We start from the raw sequence: 24,860 nt of genomic DNA on the forward strand, positions 1-24,860 counted from the left end.
ATACAACTTCCTACTAACAGATAAACTCAGAATAAACTACCTATATTTCATCCTAAAGATAGGTTTTACAAGTTATATCACAAATATATTATCTACACTTATTACTATGTTTAGAAAGATAATAATGAATAACATGCATTGAGTGGCTATTATGTGCTAGGGTTTATTCTAAGCATTATACATCTATTAAGTCAGTTAGCTATAAACTGACAATACTACTACTAATACTTGCTGACACTACCATTTTATATTTGAAAATTGAGGCATAAAAAAATAGCACTTATCAAAAAAATAGCACTTATCTAAATTAACAACTACTAAGTAGCAGATTAAGAAGACTGATTTTGGGGGCCGGGCGGTGGCGCTAAAGGTAAGGTGCCTGCCTTGCCTGCGCTAGCCTTGGACGGACCGCGGTTCGATCCCCCGGTGTCCCATATGGTCCCCCAAGCCAGGAGCAACTTCTGAGCACATAGCCAGGAGTAACCTCTGAGCGTTACTGGGTGTGGCCCAAAAACCAAAAAAAAAAAAAAAAAAAAAAAAAAAAAGAAGACTGATTTTAAAAGAACTTCCATTGTAGTTAATTAATGGGTAAAGGACAGGTAGAACTGGGCTTTTATTATTGATTTTTTTTTTTTTTTTTGGTTTTTGGGTCATACCCGGCGGTGCTCAGGGGTTACTCCTGGCTCTGCGCTCAGAAATTGCTCCTGGTAGGCACAGGGGGGGCCATATGGGATGCAAGGATTCAAACCACCATCTGTCCTGGATCGGCTGTGTGCAAGGCAAACGCCCTACCCTGAGCTATCTCTCTGGCCCCTGTTACTGAACTTAATGTAACATGATATTTATCTATGAATTACACACTGAAATTTACATAATGTAATAATAATAATAATGCTAAATGTTACTTCATTTAAAATAAAAATTTCTGTTCATTTAAGTCCTTGAAAACATCTCATGGGATTAATGAAATAAATGGGTTGGGAAGAGTAAGATAAACTAAGAGTCTTTCAAATTCTTTATCAACTTTAAATATCTCTTCCTTGCTTGTAAGAGAAGTGTCTTTTCTATATGACCTATGAAAGGACTACAATTAATTAAAATATAGTTCAACACATGAATCATCCAACTTAAATCTTGTTTTGCTAGGGATGCTTGATTTGACAAGTATCTGGGAAGAACTCTAGGCAGCTTGTAATATACTACAGAAAACAGTAATTAAATTAATATTAAAATCTTTTCATTTTAAGTTCTACCATAAAGTCTCATATCTATTTGTGATGAGATAGACAGTTTCTAGGTGAGAAAGGTCAAAGATGCTAAAAAGTTCTTAAAGTAAATTCCTTGGGTGGGTGATTGGTAGTCAGTTTTCATAAAAAGAATCCAATGGTAACAAACATGATAAAACCCAAATACGACCAGTTAACACAATGCAGCCAATAATTTTATATAAAATAAAGAATAACTCTTAGGAATATTGTGTTTCCAGAAATGATAGGTAAAAGTATGCTTCACACTGTGAGCTCTGAATCTTGATACTAAGTTTATGTGTGTCATAGCTGTACTGACTTGATTCTAACAAATTAAATTTGAAGCGGAGTCTAGTATGGACATGTTTTCAAACAAATGACTTTAAATTGTCATTTATATATAAATTGCATTTATATATAAATATATTTTTAATATATATAAATATATATTACTGCTTTTAAAAAGCAGTAATATTTTTCTTCCTTCATATGAAATACTGGACTCAGCCAAAATTGGAAAACAGATAATGTACTTAAATGAAATAAAATCAGTAATGGTCTATGAACTGGGAGAAAGGGTTGATTGTGGGAAGAAAGCAGAAACAAGAGAAAGAGTCCTTCCCTGTGGGAGGGACCTTAAAAAAGGAAAAATGAGAAAACTTTGGAGGAGGATGAATATATTCATCATCCTGATTATACTAATATTTCAATAAGTATTGAATCTGTCAGAGTATATTAAATTACTTAATTATATACATTTTATTCTATGCCAAATATACCCCAAAAGTTGTTTAAAAATAAAAATATTTACTTATTTACTTAAGTGCTCCTCTATTATCTAGTATCTACTTTCTAGTTCCCTATACTTGGTACCCAGCACTCTGTGAAAATCTTAGAATTTTAAGGATTTCGCTATCTCGATAAAGTAACAGAACAGAGAATAAAGATAAATAGCAAAATGAAAGATAAAAGCAAAATAAATTTATATATATATATATATATATATATATATATAAAACTGCACCTAACATCTTGGTGGTGATTAAAAACTGAATTTACATCATTAATATTGCTGCAGTTTTTCAAGGTTATTGACTTATCAAAAAATGCATGAAATGTTCAAAAAATCCCTTGAAAAGTCATACATTTCAGGACAATTTTGAAACAAAAAATTATCCATTTCACTAAATATTGAGAGTAAACTATTTTGTTACCAAATCAGTGTGCTATCAAACAACAAACTAAGCTGTACATATACTCACGACTCCCAACATCCTCTACAAAAGTCATGTCCACAGGGCATATCCACTGGATCTTCAAATACAGAAATACTGCACATACAAATATCACACTGGAGATGAAAAAGAGCAAGGTTTTAAATGAATGGAGACTGGATATTCACTTTTTTATTGATTCAAGGCAAAAAAAAAACTAGTGTTATAACTAGGAGAAAAGTTAGTCTCAACAAGAAATACATGCCTATCTCATTATAAACTATTGTGGGATTCAAAGTTTTAACACCTGAGTCAAAACACTTTAAGTTTCAGATTTATGTATTAATCAGTAACTATACATTTGGAAAAGAAAGTAGAAGAAACAGACCATTAGAATTTTTCAGGTCAAGATCAAACTATCTTTTGAAAAATAACCACAGACATGAGTCCTTCATTCTATGATCATCCCAGAAAAGTAACTATATTTTCAGTATAGCAACTCAAGATATAGTAGCAATCTAGGGATAGAAAAGTATGTTTTTTTCTAACCAATGACTTACTATAAAGCATATAATGCTGCAGGTAAAAATTATAGAAGTATGATTCTAATTAACAAAAGGTATAGATATAACTTGGAATGCTTTCATATTTACCACATATTTTGAGTGGCTGAATCTTTTAAAAAAACACCAAAATTTCTTAGAACACATACCATGTATGCCAACTGAAAATGCAGACAACAGTAGTAGTGTTTCTCAATAAAAATAAAGCATTTATTATGGAACTGTATTTACATGACAAACTTCAGAGGCTTTACTGAAACAAGTATGTAATTATAAATGTCTTTTTATAATAAATGTTTCAGTACAAAAATTGTTATGAAACTTTTGGTTTAAAGTGGCTATCACAAGCATATTTGGTATTTCAATATTGCACATTTAAAATCTTAAGCAACCAAAGCTTTTAAGAAAATATTGTCTCTCTCTCTCTCTCTTTTTTTGTTTTTGGTTTTTGGGTCATACCCGGCAGTGCTTAGGGGTTACTCCTGGCTCCATGCTCAGAAATCGCTCCTGGCAGGCTCGGGGGACCTTATGGGATGTTGGGATTTGAACCACTGTTCTTCTGTATGCAAGGCAAATGCGTTACCTCCTTGCTATCTCTCCAGCCCCATTTTCTCATATTTTTATATGCTTTTTGATTCAATCAAAAATGAAATGATTTTTAACTTATAATTAAGCAATCACAAAAATATCCTTATAATAAATATACTACTGTAAAATAACCAAACCATTTAAAACTTTAAATAGAAGACTATGACAAGGTTGCAAAAAGCAAACTTAAAAGATGAGTGAGGGGCTGGAGAGATAGCATAGCGGTAGTGTGTTTGCCTTGCATGCAGCTTACCCAGGACAGAAGGCGGTTTGAATCCCAGCATCCCATATAATCACCCCGAGCCTGACAGGAGCAATTTCTGAGTGCAGAGCCAGGAGTAATCCCTGAGCACCACCGGGTATGACCCAAAAATCAAAAACCAAACCAAACCAAAACAAAAAAACGATAAGTGAATGGAGAGGTAGCTCAAAGATCTGGAGAATATACATTGTGTGAAGGAGCCCCAGGTTTGATCTGAGACACTTCACTGGTCTTATAAGCAAGCATGCTGGGAGTGACCCCAAATACTGCACTAGTAAGTTGCCCCAGAACTGTGCTGGGTATGATCCAAAATATAAAAGAAAAACAAAATAAATAAAAATTAAAGACATGAATACAAAGCTTAATATAGTTAGTAAATACTAAGCATACCAAACTGGTTTCCAAATCTCCAGGAGATAAACTTATTTCATCTGGAGAAGTGACTGAGGAGCGTGTAGTCCTTGGAGTCCTTGGAGAAGGAAGTGTGTCCCAGGCATTATATCCACTTGGTGGAGGAGTTGGCATCTGAACACCTGATCGTTGGCAACAGTTTTCTGGGTTGGACATCCAGGCTTCAAGTAATTTCTCTCTGTCCCAGTCTTTAAGAAAAATGAAATGGAGCTTTCTTAAAACACAGAGCAAACATGGTAATGTTTAAGAGTTTCATAATAACAAAAAGAAACAGTAGCGATAAAAATATAAATCAATTAAAGAATAAAAATATTTATATTAAAGTAGGAATTGCAAGTTAATTCTAGATTTTATACCTATTAATATTTTCAAAAACTTTAACTTTTATAATTTACCAAGGGTTAGTCATTCCAAATATATAACATTATGGCCAAATTCTACATCTTTTTTTTACTATAATGATGATTTATAAATCACTTTGAAATCAACTTTTTTGTTGCTACAGGACTTAGATGCTTTATTCTTTCAAGAAAAAGTATAATTTTGCAATTTGCTTCATTGTGTTATTTATAAAATGATTATACAGTTTATTATGTATAACATATCAGAATGCTATTATGTCCTCAAAATTATTTGATATGTACCTTGAAAATAGAAGAAATTGGGGCAGGAGCAATAGCACAGTGAGTAGGGCATTTGCCTTGTACATGTTCAAAGCCTTGCAGGTGTGAGTTTTGGGCTCAGAGCCTGAGTACTGCTAGTAGGGCCCAAATACAAAACAAAACAAATCTGAAGGGATTTTTTTTTGGGGGGGTCACACCTGGTAGCGCTCAGGGGTTGCTCTTGACTCTATGCTCAGAAATCGCTCCTGGCGGGCTCGAGGGATCATATGGGATGCTGGGATTAGAACCACTGTCCTGCATGCAAGGGAAACACCCTACCTCCATGCTAACTCTCCAGCCCCTGAAGGAATTATTTTGTTTGTTTGGAGTCCACATCCTGCTCATAGGTTACTCCTAGTTCTTCTCTCAGAAATTACTTCTGTCAGGCACAGGGAACAATATGGGATTCCAGGGATAGATCCCAGACAGGCCACGTGCAAGACAACTGCCCAACTCACTGTGCTATCACTCTGGCCCCATGAATCACGTATAGTTCTAAGTAATCTCAAAACTGGCTTAACTATCTTTTTTTTTTCCTTTTGCTTTTTAGGTCACACCCAGCAGTGCTCAGAAGTTATTCCTGGCTCCAGGCTCAGAAATTGCTCCTGCAGGCACGGGGGACCATATGGGACACCGGGATTCGAACCGATGACCTCCTGCATGAAAGGCAAATGCCTTACCTCCATGCTATCTCTCCGGCCCCTGGCTTAACTATCTTAATACAATGAACACCATTTAAAATAGTCGAGTAAAATATATTATTATATTCAATAATAAAAATTAGCCCTTTAAAAACAATGAATAAGTGTGTTTAATTATGTTTGAAAGATGTTTTATATGCATTGTTTTAGTTTGTCCCAAACTGTTCAATTATTATTTAAAAACAATAAGACATTTAGGAAAGTTATATAATTTGCCCAAATTCTCACAGTATTTATTTGTAATTATAAGGAGTAGTGGCTAAGTGTAGTTTAGAGTTAATTATTTACAGTAGGATGATTCTATATAGATTTTAGCTCAATACAAATAGTTGTGTAAATTTCCTATGAAGACCTCTTTTTTTTTTTTTTGGTTTTTGGGCCACACCCGGTAACGCTCAGGGGTTACTCCTGGCTATGTGCTCAGAAGTTGCTCCTGGCTTGGGGGACCATATGGGACACCGGGGGATCAAACCGCGGTCCGTCCAAGGTTAGCGCAGGCAAGGCAGGCACCTTACCTTGAAGACCTCTTTATTCATATTAAGTCAATGTGCTTGGTGACTTAACAAGACTATTATGACTCAGACTTAGAATAAAGATTTGAGTTGTTACATTTCTAAATGTATATAGACTATGCAAGCAAAAGCACAGAAGCAAAATGGAACAATTGGGGCAGTTCTTTGACACTACTATATATCATAATGTGATTTAAGGCGATATAAAGTAAGATAGGAAATAGGAGTCCAATTACAGATAAGAAAAAATAAAGAACCAAAACTGGACAAAAATGCTTTACAGTGGCCTGAAGTGTTAGTACAGCAGGGAAGGTGCTTGCCTTGCAGGTGGCCAATCTAGATTCAGTCACCAGCATTCCGTATGGTTCGATGAGCACTGACAGGAGTAATTATTCCTAAGTGCAAAGCCAGGAATAAGAGCTGAACACTGCCATGTTTAACCCAAAGAGCAAGCAAACAAACAAACAAAAAACAAAAAATGCACTTCATTTCAGCAAATGGTACAAAATAGAACTCAACACTGATAGTTTTAAAATGGCAAAGCTAAAAATACTTTCTTAGAATAACAGTTTTATGTTACTCCACTGTGTTATCTTAAAATAATAAAAATAATCATTAATAAATAAATAAATAAAATAAAAATAATCATTAATAAATAAATAAAATAAAAATAATCATTAATGTTTAAATAAATATATTCAATAAGCCAAATTTTAGTCTTTTCTTTTCTTTTTCTTTTTTTTTTTTTTGTGGATTTTAGGTCACACCCGGCAGTGCTCAGGGGTTTTTCCTGGCTCCGTGCTCAGAAATTGCTCCTGGCAGGCACAGGGGACCATATGGGACACCGGGATTTGAACCAATGACCTTCTGCATGAAAGGTAAATGCCTTACCTCCATGCTATCTCTCCGGCCCCAAATTTTAGTCTCTTCTAGTAGTATATTTTTTCAACACAATTGCTGCTTCGATTGTTATATCATCTGAATACCTTTTGTGTGACACTAAGCTATACCAGGAAATAAGGATAAAATAAGAAGTACAATTCCTGCCTTCATGGGATAAAGTCTGTATTAAGGATGTAAAGTAAAAGCATACACATACATTTATAAAAACAAACTCAAGTAGGATTCATTCCAGGAATGTAAGGATGGTTTAATATATGCAAGTCAATCAATATAAAAACCTATATGAATAAAAGAAAAAACAAAACCATATGATTGTATCAATAGATGCTGAGAAAGTACTTGAAAAGCTCCAGCACCTATTCATGATAAGAACTCTCAACAAGATGGGAATGGAAGGAACTTTTCTCAGTATAGTCAAGGCCATTTACCACAGCCAGTGGCAAATATATTCAATGGAGACAAACTAAAAGACTTTCCAGTAAGATCTGGCACAAGGCAAGGTTGCCCACCCTCACCACATCTATTCAATAAAGTCCTGGAAATACTTGCCATAGCAATTAGACAAAAAAAAAAAAAAAAACCAACTATAAAGCACATAGTATAATAAAGTACCAAGCTACAATATAATAAAGTACAAAAAAGTAAAATTAAATTATAAATTGTTTGCAGCTCAATAAATAATAATAAAGTATATAATAAAGTAGCAAGCTATAAAGTTAATATGAAAAACTCCATGGCGTTTCTATACAAAAAGAATGAAGAGGAAAAAAAGATATTGGGCAGGACAGCTAGCCACAGGTCCCCTGGGCTGAACTCCTAGTCCAGGGGGCCAAGATCCCCCCAAACCTGGTGGGTCTTCAGGGCCACGCCTGGTTAATCGGGCCCTGGGGGGAGGCGGGGGAGAAATCCCGCCCTTTGCATCCCAAAACTTCATATATTAAGTGTATTCCTACTGTTATGTTACTTTTTTCGTATCCAGAATCTTTATTATGTATCGTGCCCTTTCCCACATCCCTACAAAGCTCTTTTTTATTCCTTTACTCTCTATCCCCCCCAAACATCTCTAATCTACATTACTCTTTGTAATCAGTAGTGTACAAGCGTTATCACAGACCAAAGCCGTGCATTGTGTGTAACAACCCCAAACTGTTTCAAGATACATAAAATGGACACGTATTTCTTTAGAATATTTTGGTTTTTTTTCTCTGACAGCTATAATTCTTACTAAATGTTGTCTTATATAGTGACGATTCTAACCGCTTTTCTTCTTCTCTTTTTGAGCTGTTTAACAAGGAATCTTAGAGAAAGAGTCCCCCAGATTAATGCTTATGATTGAACCATAATTGTTCTTATCACCCCCTTATGGGCCAAGAACACCACGTGGCATTGCTCCTTTTTTGCATAGGCACATTAAAATGGGAAAATACTATACATATAAATAAGATCCTATCTAATAGAGATTGGTACAGACTAATCTTATAGTGCAAAGGGACCTTACACCCTGAACATTGACATAACGACCTGGCACAGACCTCAGAAGAAAGGACATTCCCCTGAACCAGGGAAGCCATCCACAAAACATCCAGGCTGGTCTATAGCATCACCTGGAAGCAATCCTCTACCAAGGAAGACTCTACACTGCTCAGACATTGTCCTGCTCAAAAGAGACTTCCATTAACACTGAGAAGACTTAACAACAACAACGATTTGCTTACAGGACAGGGCTCCCTGCATTGCCCTTTGATTGTAAGGTGAAACCAGAGGACGCTCCACATCCTGACTTCAATGTTGGATATACAGATTCCAGGATCTTAAATACAGAAGCTTGATACCAACAACAGAGACTGTGTGAAAAATATAAGTGTGTTGGCACTACAGACAATGTCTTGGATTGGACGATCTAGCTTGCCTGGAGCCTAGAGTTGGTCTTGTGCCAGGAACCTTCAGGGGTCGGGTCTTTTTGTATTTAGGCCAAGGTTATTTCTTTCCATGTCCCTCATATTTTGGTGGGCCTATGCAAACAACAATTGCCACTCTAACACCATTTTTGCTGTGCTCCTTTGACTCTAATCCTTAAAAAGAACCCAGTTAAGATTTGAGGTCAACTTAAGCTAATATGCATGAATATGGAAATGTAAAAAAAAAATGCTATGCCTGTAATGTTTAAGGAGTTATGTAAGTTTTATGGCTTTAGATTGCCTTGTGTGCTGTTAAGAAATATTATAGTGTGTTACAATCTTAATGTTCTTTGGATGAAATTTCAAAGTTGGGATATCAGCAAGGGGACTTCTGAGAATTATGTTATGTATTGTCCTTCCACTGTAACTTTACCTTGTCCTCTTTCTTTGCATCCTTGTTCTCATAATTACAAATAAAAAATTAAAAAAAAAACAAAAACAAAAACTAGAATTTGAACTCCCATATGACCAGCAATACCACTCCTGGAAATATAACCTAGGGACCCAAAAACACAATGCAGAAAAGGAATCTGCACTCTTATATTTATCATAGCATAATTCATAATAGCCAGAGTCTAGAAACAACTCAATTGTTTGAGAAGAAATGATTTAATAATGAAACCATGGAATATCATACCATGGAATACCATACAGCTGTTAGGTAAAATGAAGTAATAGAGTTTGACTATACTTGGATGCATATGAAGAGTGTTATGCAGAGTAAAATAAGTCAGAGAGAGAGGGACATACATAGAATGATTGCAATCTTGTGTGGTAGATTAAAAAAATATAGTATGGTAATAATACCCAAAGATAGAAACAAGGTCCAGGAGGACAAGTCCTTGGTAGGAAGCTTGCCACAAAGAGCAGCGGAATACGTTTAAGGCAAAGAAGAGACCACTATAACTAAAACAGTTAGGTCTTGACAAAATCTGGGTGCTGAAAGAAGGTAAAGTGATATACATTATACTCCATCAATGACAATATTGCAAACATAGTGTCTAAAAGGTATATAAAATAAAGGAAGACAGACAGACAGAGAAAGAGAGAAAGAGAAAGAGAGAACAATAATGTGTGCCATAGAGGCAGGTGTGAAGGAGCGGAAGCTGGATACTTTGGTGGTAGAAAATCTGCACTGATGAAGGGATGTGTGCTGGACATTATATGACTGAAACTCAATCACGAACAAATTTGTAACTATATCTCATGATAATTCAATTAAATTTTTGTTTTAAAATGAAAAAAAAAAAAAAAAACCAATCCCAAGGGTCTGGAAAGACGGCATGGAGGTAGGGCGTTTGCCTTGCATGCAGAAGGACGATGGTTCAAATCCCAGTGTCCCATATGGTCCCCTGAGCCTGGAATGAGCGATTTCTGAGCAGTGGGCCTGGAGTAACCCCTAAGTGCTGCTGGGTATGATCCAAAAACAAAACAAAACAAAACAAAACAAACAAACAAACAAAAACAATCCCACTCACAATTGTGCCTCAGTTGGAGTCAACTTAACTAAAGAAGTGAAAGACATCTATAGAGAAAACTATAAAACACTATTTCAAGAAATAAAAGAAAGCACAATGAAATGAAGTCATATACCCTGCTCATGGATTGGGAGGATTAACATCATTAAAATGTCAATATTTCCTAAAGCATTGTACAGATTTAATGCAAACACTATAAAATTCCTATGACATTTTCATACAAATGGGTCAGAGGCTCCTGAAACTCATATGGAGAAACAAAAGTCTATGAATAGCTTAAACTTAAAGTAATCCTTGGTTAAAAAAAAAAGATGGGAGGAATTACTTTGCCCAACTTTAAACTGTACTATAAAGCAACAGTCATTAAATTAGCATGGTATTGGAATAAAGACAGGCCCCTCAGATCATTGGAATAGACTTGAATATTTAGAAATGGATCCACAGGATTATGAACAATTAACTTTTGATAAGGGAACAAGAAAGTAGAACAAGAAAAGTCTCTTCAACAAGTGGTGCTAGAAAAACTGGTCAAATCCATGCAAAAAAAAAAAAAAGAACTTAGACCTCTCCTTAACACCATCCACAAAGTTCAAATCAAAATGGATTAAAGATCTTGATATCAGACCTGAAACAATAAGGTACACAGAGGAAAACAAGAGGCAGAACGCCCCATGATGATGAAGCTAATGGCATCTTCAGGAATGAAATACCATTGGCCAAGCAAGTAGGAGCAAAGATAAACAAATGGGACTATGTTAAACTGAGAAACTTCTGCACTTCAAAGGAAACAGTGACTAGGATATACAGATTATCAACCAAATGGAGAAACTATTTACGCAAAATCCATCAGATAAGGAATTAACATCTAAGATATACATAGCACTGAATGAACTTTACAAGAAGAAAAAGTCTAACCCCATTCAAAAAATGGGGAGAAGAAATAAACAGACATTTTCTCAAAGAAGAAATACAGATGGCCAAAAGACACATAAAATAATGCTCCACATCACTAATCACGCAAATCAGAACAGTGAGGTATATTCTCACACCAGAGACTGGCACACATCACCAAAAAACAAAACTAAGCAAAACAACAACAACAACAACAACAACAACAACTTGTGCTGCATGAATGTGGGGAAAAAGCAACTCTCATTCACTGCTGGTAAAAATGCAGACTGGTCCAGAATTTTTGGAAAACAACACGGACATCCTTCAAAAAGCTAGAAATTGAGTTTCCATATGATCCAGCAATACAACTCCTAGGGATATGCCCTAGGAACGAACGAACGAACACACACACTACAAAAATGCCCTCAGAATACACACACACACACACACACACACACACACACACACACACACTACAAAAATGCCCTCGGAATACACACACACAAACATACACACACACACCACTACAAAAATGCCCTCGGAACACACACACACACACATACACACACACACACCACTACAAAAATGCCCTCGGAACACACACACACACACACACACACCACTACAAAAATGCCCTCTGCACTCATTTGTTTATCGCAGAACTATTTACAATAGCCAGAATCTAGAACAATCCAGATTCCCAACAACAGATTAGTGGCTAAAGAAACTGTTATATCTACACAATGGAATACTACATAGTCATTAGGAAATATGAAGTCATGAAATTCAGAAATAATAGAGATAAGGGTCAGGAGGTCCAATCCAGGAAATGAAGCTTGCCACAAAGAGTGGTGAATGCAGTTAAAGTTGCGAAGAGTCTTATTAGGACAACAGGGTAAGAAACACAAAACATCAGTGGCGGGAAGTGTGCACTGGTGAAGGATGGTATACATTGTATGACTGAACCTCAACAATGAACAATTTTGTTATAACCACAGTACTTAAATAAATCTGTTAAAATAGTAAATAAAGGTCATAGGGCCGGGGGTGGGTGGACCAAAAAAAAAAAAAAACCCAAAATACAAAACTCGACTTCAGAAATGCCATAAAAATGTGGAAGAATACAAGTCAGCCAGTCAGTGAAATAAACTTTTGAGAAAATGACTTGAAGTGGACATCTGAAGAAAGAATTTGTTAACTAGGTAAAGGCATTCTACACAGATGTTATACAGCATGTTCAAAGACCTCATGGCAGGAGCATTAGTGATGTCCTGTATTGAAAGTAAAAAGGAGTAACTGGAGTACAAAAACCACTGAGGAAGCTTTACACAAGATGAAGCAGAAGAAAACAGATAGTATCTAGACAAAGAAAACATTTTAGTTACACTTGTATTTCCCATCATCCTAAAAGTGACAGGATATTAGTAAAAACTTGGACTTATAATTATGTCATAATTATATTTAAAAAGATCATTCTGACTATGCTATAGAAAACAAAAGCACAACCAATATGATAAGAGTGGAGAGAGCAGACTTTACAAAAGGCAGTGTAAGGGAGCAGCAGTGATTAAGACAAAGGGAAAAGTGTAGGATTTGGGAGGTGAAAGTAACAATTTAGTGACAACAGGACACAAGGTCTGAAGGAGAAGAAATGTCAAAGTTGGTATTCCAGGATTTTACAGTTATCTGGTTCTATCACATATGCAAAGAAAGAATGAGAAAATCAGGTAAAAATGAAAGAGTTTTTTGAAATTGACAAAATGAGAATAAGATGCTTTGGAAATACTCTACAGATGCTTTCAAATATGTAATTTTTATAAGGGTATGGAGTTCAGAAAAGTTTTAGGGTTTGCTCTGGGTGGTACTAGGGGGAATCATGTGATGCCAGGGATCAAACACAGGCTGCTTACATATAAAGCATGCAATCAGTCCGTGGAGCTAGCACTTGGTTAGCAAATTTAGGGCTTTCCCACTCTCCCTTTGATTTTTTGGGCCACATTTGGCAGTGCTCAGGGCTCAATCCTGGCTCTGCGCTCAGAAATCACTTGTGGCAGTGCTTATAGGTGATACCAGAGATGGAACTTAGATAGAATGCATGTAATCAAGTGCCCTACCCACTATATTATCACTCCAACCTTTATTTTATAATACTAAAACAGCACCATTAAATTCTGAAGTTTCAAAAAGTATGCACATCACTGCACATCACAGTACCATGAGCTCGAAGTAAAGCTTCAGCAGTAAATAATGGAGCCTGAAGCATGTCTGCAGTTTCCACAATAAGCATATCTTTCAATTTACGAAGATCCTGAGGTCTTAATCCTTCATAAGGCTTTGAAAAGAAGAAAAATAAAGTTAATTTATTTATTATATAACTAGGAAGTTTTAAATGCCTATAAAAACATGTTTTGTCATTTCTTTAATCTTCTAGCATCAGTTTGGTTATTGAAATTAAAAAAAAAGCTCTGTATGCTCTAACAAGAACTCTACATTTGTTTCACAAATCTTTTTCAACTAGAAAGTGTATTGTAGTACTTATTAATACTGTAATTCTAACATAAATCATTCCTATAATGCAAGTACCACTATTCAATAAAACCACCAAACCAATAATCATAATTAAAAATCAGCATGTTAATCTACTTTTTATTACAACCCAATTGTATGTGAATATTTATTTTCATTAAGGTATCGCACTAATTATTGAGTTGCTAAAGATTGGCTTGCTAACATGCAATATGAAATGCTAGTCTAATTCTATGATACCTATATATTTATTTGGAACTAACTTGCCATACTTACTTAAGTTATATTATAAGAATTATTCAAGTGTTCCTTAATGCTCTAGTTTTCATTTTCTCTTTTGTTTTTCTGTTTGCTTTGTTTTTGGACCACACCCGGTGATGCTCAGAGGCTATATACTCCTGGCTATGCACTCAGAAATCACTCCTGGCTTGGGGGACCAATATGGGACGCCGGGGATAGAACCCAGGTCCATCCTGGATCTGTTGCGTGCAAAGCAAATGCTCTACTGCTGTACTATCACTCCAGCCCCTTTCTTTCTCTTGTCTAAAAAACAATTTGAGCCACACAGATCAGTGCTCATAGCTTATTTTTGGTGAAATCTGAAGGAACCAAAAAGTGTACCAGGTCAAGCCCAGTTGGCCATGTGCAACGCAAGTGCTTTAGCAGCTGCACCATCTCTCTGGCTCCTAGTTTTTATCATATAGGCAATAAACCATCTTAGGTTTTTCATCTTTTGTTATTCTTTATCATTTTACTTTTCCTTTTGACAGAAAATATATAAAGAACAAAATTACAAGTATCTCACTCAGAAAAAATAATTGATAATATTTTTGATAATATTTAAACTTGTTTAAAGTCTCTTTTAAAGCCATGTGAAAAAAGGAAAAGATCATTTGTAATATGTAGTTATCCTCATTTATTTATCCTTGACAATTGAAATCATTAAAATAAATTTGTTTTATAGTTGTCATATTAGGGTAAATCATCATATAGATAGCAATTATTAATTTGCTCACTTTTTAGATAATAGTGAGCTTTGCCACAACATACATAAACTTTTAGAGGAGCTCAGCCCACCAGATGTATCCTCAGATTTTCCTGGTGGGGAGAACTAAAATAACCCTCATGGGGTTCCTTAAATGGCCCGCTGTGGATGCCTTTTTCCCCTGCATGGATGGTTGAGGAATTTCCAAAGAGATGCTTGGCATTACATTTTCAGTCACTATTTGGCTATCTCTCCTTTGTAAATCTCAGGCAAAATTGTGGCCTCTATCAAATAATTTGGCTCAGAAATCCCAGCACTAAATATTACTGAGAACCCCTTTTCTGTATATATTTAGCCCTAAAAGCAAAGACAGTGTTTTTTCTCTTTTTCAAATATGTCCTTTCAGCTGCAGTTTCTGGTAATTAAGGGCGAAGCCAGAGAGCAGACCCCTGGGCTATAGACTTTCCTTAGAAAAAGGGAACCACATCAAACTTGGATTTACTTGACTCCTAAACAATAGAGCCCTGCTCAGTGGAGATCAAGTTCCTAGATACTTTCTACTTCCTCCTAATCCTGATTTTGCATTTGAAGTAAGCTTGCAAAGAGTTGCCTTGAGTTGTAACCTTCTTTGTAACTTAGATTTTCACAGTCACACCCATAGCTTAAGTATTGTTACTGTTGTATTTTGCTTTGTGATTATAATTATTCTTCACCAATGGCTAATTTTACCCCTATAAATCTCCCTGCTCAAAAAATCAAACTTATCACACTCCTGCCAGAAGACTCATGTTGACTCCACATACTCCATGTGTGGTTTCATTATTTCATATTTCATATTTTGCCATCCATGCAACCCACTCTCCCTAAAGTGGATTCACCAAAATCCCACTGATGGCTGTAGGACAGAAACTGCCTACAGCAGAGCTTTCATCATTTTTGGTATGGTTTATTTTTTGTAAATAAATTCTTTTTTTGTTTGTTTGTTTTTGGGCCACACCCAGTGTTCAGGGGTTACTCCTGGCTGTCTGCTCAGAAATAGCTCCTGGCAGGCACGGGGGACCATATGGGACACTGGGATTTGAACCAACCATCTTTGGTCCTGGATCGGCTGCTTGCAAGGCAAACGCCACTGTGCTATCTCTCTGGGCCCTGTAAATAAATTCTTTAATTGAATCACTGAGATAGTTACAAGTTGTTCATGATTTTTCAATCAGACAATGTACATCACCCTTCACTAGGGCACATTTCCCATCACCAATATTCCCGATTTCCCTCCTGCACTCCTCCTTGCTCTGTCCCCTGCTTGCCTCCTTGGCAGACATTTTTCTTCTCTTTCTGTCTTCCCTTTTCTCCCCATTTACTGAATTTTCCGGCATATAAGACGACTTTTGAAACAAAAAAAAGTCAACCGAAAATCGGGGATCATCTTATATGCCGAGTATATCCCGAAAAATGTTTCAATATGGCGCTAAACGAAACAACAACAATAAAATCAGGCCGCAGTTTCCAAACCTCTTTCTTGGGGGCTCCCAAACAGTACTCAGGAGATCTGGGGGCCACTTCTGGCAAAACCCAGCTAACCATGTTGGTGGTTCAGTGCTAGGGTCCGAGGATGGGATGTTGTTTGCTTCATGTAGTGGGGGAGATTAACTGACGCCACCAGGGAATTGCCAGAAAAGGTACCTATGATAAGGGACCAAGCACTGCAAGGCTGCTCAGACAGCCTCTCTAACTCAGTCAATCAAGCGGGCTTTTTATACATGCAAATTAGACAATGTTTCTGGACCCGAATCTACACTGTAAAAAGCCTGCCCAGATTGGCCAGAGTCAGAGAGGAAGTCTATTATAGTATAACCTCTGAACCTTTGCTTGTTGTGATTGGCTCACTGTGGTACATACAGTTGCAGCACAGGAATGTTCTGTCTGATACAGTGAATATAGGCCTAAACCTATGTTTTAACTGCAAAATTAGGGGGTCGTCTTATACGCCGGAAAATACGGTAGACACTGTGGTCTGCAATACTGTTACTGATGAGATATCATGCATAACACTTCATCTGCTTTCAGAGCCATTTATTGTCCAGACTGATCATTTCCAAATATTATTGACATAGTGGTCCCTTCTCTACCCTAATTCCACTCCCTTGCTATTTGTAGCAAACGTCCTGTCATGGACTGGTCCCTCTGGCCCTTGTCTCTACTATCTTTGAATATTATTATCATACTATTTTTTTAATGAGTGTGACCATTGTTTGTCTCTCTCCCTCTAACTCATTTCACTCAGCATAATACTCTCCATATCCATCCATGTGTAAGCAAATTTCATTGCTTCATTTTTTTTAAAAGCAAAATAATATTCCATTATGTAGATATACTGTATTTTCTTTATTCATCCATTCTCAGGCACTTGGGTTGCTTCCAGATTCTGGCTAATGTGAATAGTGTTGCAATGAACATAGGAGTATACATGCCTTTTCAATATTGTTTTTTGGGGTTGTCCCTAGGGTACATTCCTAGGAGTTATATTGTTGGGTCATACAAAAGCTCTATTTTTTGAGGAGTTTCATATTATTTTCCAAAAAGGCTGGACCAGTTGACATTCCAACCAGCAATGAGTGAGAGTCCCTTCCTCTCTGCATCTGCACCAGGAGTGGTATAGATAGATCATATAGAGCTCAATTTCCAGTTTTTTGAGGAAACTCCATATTATTTTCCATAAAGGCTAGACTAGAGAACAATCCCACTAGTAGTGAATGAGAGTTCCTTTTTTTCCCATACTTGCGCCAGTGCTGACTGTTCTTGTTCTTTGTGACATTTGCCAGTCTCTTTAGCTTGAGATGGTACCTATTGTTGTTTTGATTTGGATATCCCAGATGATTAGTGATGTGTAGCATTTTTTCATGTGTCTTTTGGCTATCTGTATTTCTTCTTTAAGGAATTGTCTGTTCGTTTCTTCTCCCCATTTTTTGCTGGGGTTAGATGATTTTTTTCTTGTTAAATTCTGTCAGTACGTTGTATATGTTAGATATTAGCCCCCTATCTGATAGGTACTGGGTGAATAGTTTCTCCCAGTCTGTGGGTGGCCCTTGTATCCTAGTAACTATTTTCTTTGATTTGCAGAAGCTTCTCAATTTAATATAGTCCCATCTGTTTATCTCTGCTTCCACTTGTTTGGACAGTGCTGTTTCCTCTTTGAAGATGACTTTAGTCTCAATGTCATGGAGTGTTTTACCTACATGATGTTCTACATACCTTATGGTTCTGGGTCTGATATCAAGGTTTTTAATTCATTTGGATTTGACCTTTGTGCATGGTGATAGATGGGGATATGAGTTTCTGCTTTTATGCATGTGGCTGATCAGTTGTCCTAACACAACTTAATGAAGAGGCTTTTCTTGCCCTTTATCGAAGATTAATTGACAGTCTCTGAATACTTAAGTCTATTCCACTGATCTGAGAGTCTGTCTTTATTCTAATACCATGCTGTTTTCATGACTATTGCTTTGTAGTACAATTTAAAGTTGGGGAAAATGATGCCTTCCTTTTTTTTTTTCCTAAGGTTGCTCTAATTATTCATGGGTATTTACTTTTCCAAATGAATTTCAGGAGTGTTTAATCCACTACTTTGAATAATGTCATGGTTATCCTTAGAGGAATTGCATTAAATCTGTACAATGCTGTGTGAGTAGCATATGATCATATCAATAGATACAGAGAAAGCATTCAATAAGTCCAACACCATTCATGATAAAAACTCTCAACAAGATGGGAATGGAAGCAATTTTTCTCACAACAGTCAAGGCCATCATTTACCACAAGCCAATGGCAAATATTATTCTCAATGGAGATAAACTAAAGCCTTTCTCTGAAATCTGGTACAAAACAGGGCTGCCACTCTTACCAATCCTATTCAAGATAGTACTAGAGGGCCCGGAGAGATAGTGCAGCGGTGTTTGCCTTGCAAGCAGCCGATCCAGGACCTAAGGTGGTTGGTTCAAATCCCGGTGTCCCATATGGTTCCCCGTGCCTGCCAGGAGCTATTTCTGAGCAGACAGCCAGGAGTAGCCCCTGAGCACCAACGGGTGTGGCCCAAAAACAAAACAAAACAAAAAAAAAAGATAGTACTAGAAGTACTTGTCATAGCAATTAGGCAAGGAAAAGATATCAAGGGCATCCAGATAGGAAAGGAAGAAGTCAAGCTCTCACTGTTTGCAGATGACATGAAACTACATTTAGAAAACCCTAAAGATTCTACCAAAAAAGCTTCTAGAAACAATATATTCATATAGCAATGTGACAGACTACAAAATTAACACGCAAAAATCAATGGCCTTCTTATACACCAAAATGATAAGAGAAGAAATGGACATTAAACAAACAATCCCATTCAAATTAGTGCCACAAAAACTCAAATACCTTGAAGTCAACTTAACTAAAGAGGTGAGGGACCTATACAAAGAAAACTTCAAAACACTGCTTTAAGAAATAAAAGAGGACACACGGAAATGAAGACACATACCCTATTCATGGATTGGGAGGATTAACAACAATATTTCTTACATGTTCTTTTCTTGTAAAAACTGGATTATCATTCTACCTCATTTATTCATTATTTAAAATAATTTTTTTTTTTTTTTTTTTTTTTGGTTTTTGGGCCACACCCGGCATTGCTCAGGGGTTACTCCTGGCTGTCTGCTCAGAAGTAGCTCCTGGCAGGCTCGGGGGACCATATGGGACACCGGGATTCAAACCAACCACCTTTGGTCCTGGATCGGCTGCTTGCAAGGCAAACACCGCTGTGCTATCTCTCCGGGCCCAATAAGATGACTTTTGTTGCAAGTCAGCCCTTGAGATAGAGTATGATAATAAACAATCCACATAAATTGTTTTTTCTTTTATGTACAGGGTTACTTTTCTCCATTTTTGAAGGTGTGTGGGAGGTTTAGAGTCAAAATTTGTGGTGTTCAGAGGACCATATTTTGTTTTGGGAATCAAACCAGGGTCAGCATAAGTGATTATGCAAGACAAATGCTTTATTATCTGTACTACTTCTTTGGCCCAATGGACAGTTTTAAACTTAAAACAGTGGAAATAAAAGTTTGCAAAGAAGAAAGATATATGGCTTTCATGAACAGGTAACATAGTCTGAATCTCAGCAATAGAACTATAATTAGGTCATATGAAGCATTTCAATACATTGCTCAGTCCCAAGTGGGCACTAAACTTCTCTTGTACAGAAAGGATTAAAATGAAGGTGACTTTCTCTTTCTCATTGCAAAGATAAATGATTTCTATTTTCAGATTAAACATAAACCAGCAAAAAAATACAATGTAGTTCATACTGATATAAAGAAAAGAAAAACTAAATTAAAATGAAAGTGAATAAAAAGAAAGCATCTTTTTTGCATCAGTACATACTACCAAAAATAAATGTGAACCATCAATACTCACTTTGATATTTATACCAGAGGAATTGTATAAATCTATACCAGAATCTTCTTGAAAATATAAAGGGATTATGAAACAAGTATGTTTTTATTTTTTCCACAATGAAAGTAGCTTTGGTCCTGATTATATACTTAAAACATTTTCAGTTAAAAGAAATTTAAAAAACAAAAAACACAGGTACTTTCCCCTACAAATATATTCGTAACTTAAAAATTAAAAAGACATGAAAACATTGAGGGAAAAAGAGAGGATAGTTCCAATTTCTCTTAATTCAAATCTTTTATTAGCTTAGACATAGCTTTGCATGGAAGGAAGGGCTGTAGATTACAATACTGTAGCAATCACCTGCCTGGTACAGAAAGAGAAGAAAGCAAGTAAATTTGTTATTTCTCCTGGAGTCTGAGGCCTGCCACTGCCACTTGGGGGCTTGGTGGTGGTGGTGGCAGTGGTGGTAAAGGAGAATTCACCAATGGGAGGTAGCCAGGAGGGCCAGGGTTCAAAGAAGAAAAAGAAATAGATACAAAGTAGGCAGCATCTCGCTGATGCTGATGCTGTGGACCAGCAAGTGCTGCTCTGGTCACTATTCTAGCTCCCCCTCCCCCCAACAATCAAGTTTTCCTTTTATACCGAGCATGTCCAAGGGGAGTGTCCAGGTTCAACTATCGTTATACTGGGGAAATCCAAAAGGAGTGTCCAAGTCCAAATGCCATACATATATCAACAGATACCTCCTTTTATGCTTTATAATTTAAAAAGGTATATGTAGATTTATCCTCAGCGGTTGTTTAAATTCAATCAGGTGATGGTCTGCAAAAGCCATGGTGGTTGTCAGCCACACTTCTCTTCTTGAAAGTTCATTTAGAAGCTCCAAAGCATTTTTTTTCCAAATGAACTTTGTTTTATTACAGAGTATGGAAAGGGTTTTAGCAAAGAACATAGATAGGAATACAGACATCTTTTGCTCTTATACATTGAGGTAAAATGTAAAAGAATCATTATAGAGGGTAGAGAAACCCTGTACTCCTTAGGCCAAGGGAATTTCTTTTCTAATTTCTCCAATACTTACTATGCCTATGCAAAAAAAACAAAACCAAAATAAAACAAAACAAAAAACATTGCCACACAAGCCTCCACTCCCTTTTTTTTTGGGGGGGGGAGTTGTTTTTTTCTTTTTCTTTTCTTTTTCTTTCTTGCTTTAAATTTATATTTATAGCTTCTAGACAGGAGCTCCTCCCTGTTTTTTTTCCCTCCGCTTTTTTTTTCAATAAAACCATAAAACATGAATAATCTTGTTATGACTCATAAATTGAGGGAGAAAAAATTGGATGGTACCAGGGGCAAGCAGTCTGACAAACATTGAGTAGAAATAAAAAATGATCAGACCTAAATACCCAACTCAAAGTCAATGACAATAGAAACAAGAGACCCAAACTATAACAAGCTATACACAAAAGGGACATATTACATTAGCAGTTCAGGGGTTGAAGGTGGAGGTATGTATGGAATGCATGCTGGGAACAGTGGCAGAGGGAGGTCAACACTGGTGGTGGGAATTGCTCTAATAAAACAATAATATTTGCTATTTTATGTCAATATTATCATTAATTTGTATTTAATACAGCACTGCAATAGTTAGACAAAGTCTAGGATTCTTAAACCTTTCTCTATTTTGGTTTTTCATTGCCTATCTATTCTGCCTGGGAATCTGCTCACTTGGGATCAAGATGTAGGCTACCTAGTTCTTCTATTCCAGGGGTCCCCAAACTACAGTCCACATGCCAAAGGTGGCCTGCTGAGAACATTTATCTGGCTTGCCAGGTGTTTTTGCTGCTGCTGTTGTTGTGTAGGATGTGAGCTGTACTCTCCGACTGCCCTTCTTCTGACTCAAGATTCCTCCTCAGATTTGGGTAGGGTCCTTAACCTATGGCCTGCCAAAAGCAGGCCCATAGTTCCCACTGAAATACTGGTAAGTTAGTTGATTTAACTTTGCTTGTTCTTCATTTTAAATAGTGTATTTGTTCCAATTCCAATTTTACTTCAAAATAAGATATGTGCAGTATGCATAGAAATTTGTTCCTAGATTTTTTGTTTTTTAAACTATAGTCCAGTCCTCCAATAGTCTGAGGGACAGTGAACTGGCCCTGTTTAAAAAAGTTTGAGAACCTTATATATTACTTTGATGAAAGATTTGTAATTCACTTCAGACACAATTAAAAAAAAAGTTGGAGAACCCCTGCTCAATACTCTGACTTAAGAAGAAGAGAGCTAACTATTTGTTACTGCAGGGTATTTTAAATTTGGTAAATAGGACAGCTATCTCAGACACTGTCTAATCTTATCAATTTCCAACAGAAAGAAGTCTTGAGACTTCCTGAGTTACAATGCCTTTACCAACCCAAATATAATGTACTATAACTATAGAGCCTCCAAATTATTACTAGTTCTAGTTTTTTCTTTCCTTCTAGTCACCAAATATATTATCTCATTCTTATCTCTTTTCCTTTATTGGTGGGGGGGGGAAGACAGGATATGACTAACTTTCTACTATATATATATATATATCATATTTTATTCACCCATTCATCTGATAGGATATTTGGGAGTCTTTTTCTAGCTACTTTTTGGCAATTATAGAGTTATTATAAGTATTTATGAAATAGTATTCTTTTATTATGAAAGAAAACACAAATATAAGCCTAACACTGATTAAAAACAAAATTAAAAATTAGAGAAACTGGGGCCGGAGAGATGGCACAGTGGTAAGGAGTTTGCCTTGCATGCAGAAGGACGGTGGTTTGAATCCCAGCAGCCCATATGGTCGGAGCTCCCATATGCTGGGAGCAATTTCTGAGCATAGAGCCAGGAGTAGCCCCTGAGCACTGCCGGGTGTGACCCAAAAGCAAAAACCAAAAAAAATTAGAGAAACTATAGGAGCATGTGATTATGATATTCATTCTGAATCCTAAAAGAAAAAAAAGCAAATGTATACCACTGAATAAAAGTGAAAATTTTAGGATTCTTTTTTTTGGTTTTCTGGGCCACACCCGGCAGTGCTCAGGGGTTACTCCTGGCTCTATGCTCAGAAATCGCTCCTGGCAGGCATGGGGGACCATATGGGACACCGGGATTCGAACCATCCACCTTTGGTCCTGGATCGGCTGCTTGCAAAGCAAATGCCACTGTGCTATATCTCTGGGCCCAAATTTAGGATTTTTTAACAAAGTTCTCTTAAATAGTAATTAAGAAAATACAATTCCTCTGACTTGAGTCAGAGGGAGAGAGAGAGACGCAGAATAGTCTCACTCACCTATGGGTTTTAAGAAAAATAAAAGTAATTTTTGCAACAATCCTGAAACAATGAGAGGAAGGCTGGAACTTCCAGCTCACTTCATGAAGCTCACCAAAAAGAGTGGTGAGTGCAGGTATAGAAATAACTACACTGAGAACTACCATAACCATGTGAATGAATGAGGGAACTGGAAAGCCTGTCTAGAGTACAGGTGGGGGTAGAGTGGGATGGAGGGAGATTTGGGACATTGGTGTTGGGAATGTTGCACTGGTGAAGGGGGGTGTTCTTTATATGACTGAAACCTAATCACAATCATATTAATCAAGATGCTTAAATAACGATATTATAAATTAAAAAAAGAAAATATAATTCACAGGAAAAATAAATGCAATACCAATTAAAAATAATACATGAAATAAATTTAAATGTTATCAGTTATTTATCCAAAATTTGGGTAGAAGGGGAGAATACAGATATCTAATATTGATAAGGATGCGAAAGAAAGGTTTTTCCTACTATACTATTGGAAGTAAATCAATATATTTGGTTTGTGGGCCACATCTGGTGGTGCTCAGGGGTTACTCCTGGCTCTACGATCAGGAATCATTCCTGACAAGCTCAGTTCTGGAGACCCTATGGGATAGCAGGGATTGAACCCAGGCAGGCAACGTGCAAGGCAAATGCCCTCCCTGCTGTGCTTTTGCTGTGGCCCCAGTAAATCAATATTTTCGAACAGCTTAACATCTGTTCAAGTTTAAAATGTATGTATTTTTGGGCTGGAGAGATAGTATAGCAATAGTATCTGCCTTGCACACAGTGGACACAGGATTGATCCCCAGCATACTATATGGTGTCCCAACCACAAGCCCGGAGTAACCCCTGAACACTGCTGTGAGTGGCCAAAACTCCCATCTCCAAAAAAAGTACATATTTCATGTTTCACATTAAAGAAGTTCCTAAAATGTTAATAAAATTTTGAAATATATATGTAAAAGCGTAAAAAATGATAATCACGATTATAATAGCAAATACATTGTTATAATGAGTCAGAAATTGTTCTAACCACTTGAACATACTCACTTATTTAGGATTATAAAAACTCAATGAAGTAAAAATGTTAATTATCTCCATTGTAAGGAAGAAGAAACTAAAGCAGAGATTAAGAAGGCTGCTCGGGGCCGGGCGGTGGCGCTAAAGGTAAGGTGCCTGCCTTGCCTGTGCT

At 36.6% G+C, this 24,860-nt stretch overlaps 1 protein-coding gene across 2 annotated transcripts in view; it reads right to left on the minus strand.

The window, feature by feature from the left end:
- ANKIB1 (ankyrin repeat and IBR domain containing 1) overlaps positions 1 to 24,860 on the minus strand; it is a 134,044-nt gene that overhangs the window by 39,281 nt on the left and 69,903 nt on the right. For both annotated transcript variants that reach the window (XM_049768918.1, XM_049768911.1), the window contains 3 exons: positions 13,605 to 13,722; positions 4,265 to 4,473; positions 2,510 to 2,598 (listed from right to left, as the gene is read on the minus strand). In XM_049768918.1, the coding sequence (XP_049624875.1) occupies positions 2,510 to 2,598; positions 4,265 to 4,473; positions 13,605 to 13,722 (416 nt within the window). The remainder of the gene's footprint in view (positions 1 to 2,509; positions 2,599 to 4,264; positions 4,474 to 13,604; positions 13,723 to 24,860) is intronic.

The sequence above is a fragment of the Suncus etruscus genome, chromosome 1 (genome assembly GCF_024139225.1).
Source record: "Suncus etruscus isolate mSunEtr1 chromosome 1, mSunEtr1.pri.cur, whole genome shotgun sequence".
Classification (NCBI taxonomy): Eukaryota; Metazoa; Chordata; class Mammalia; order Eulipotyphla; family Soricidae; genus Suncus; species Suncus etruscus.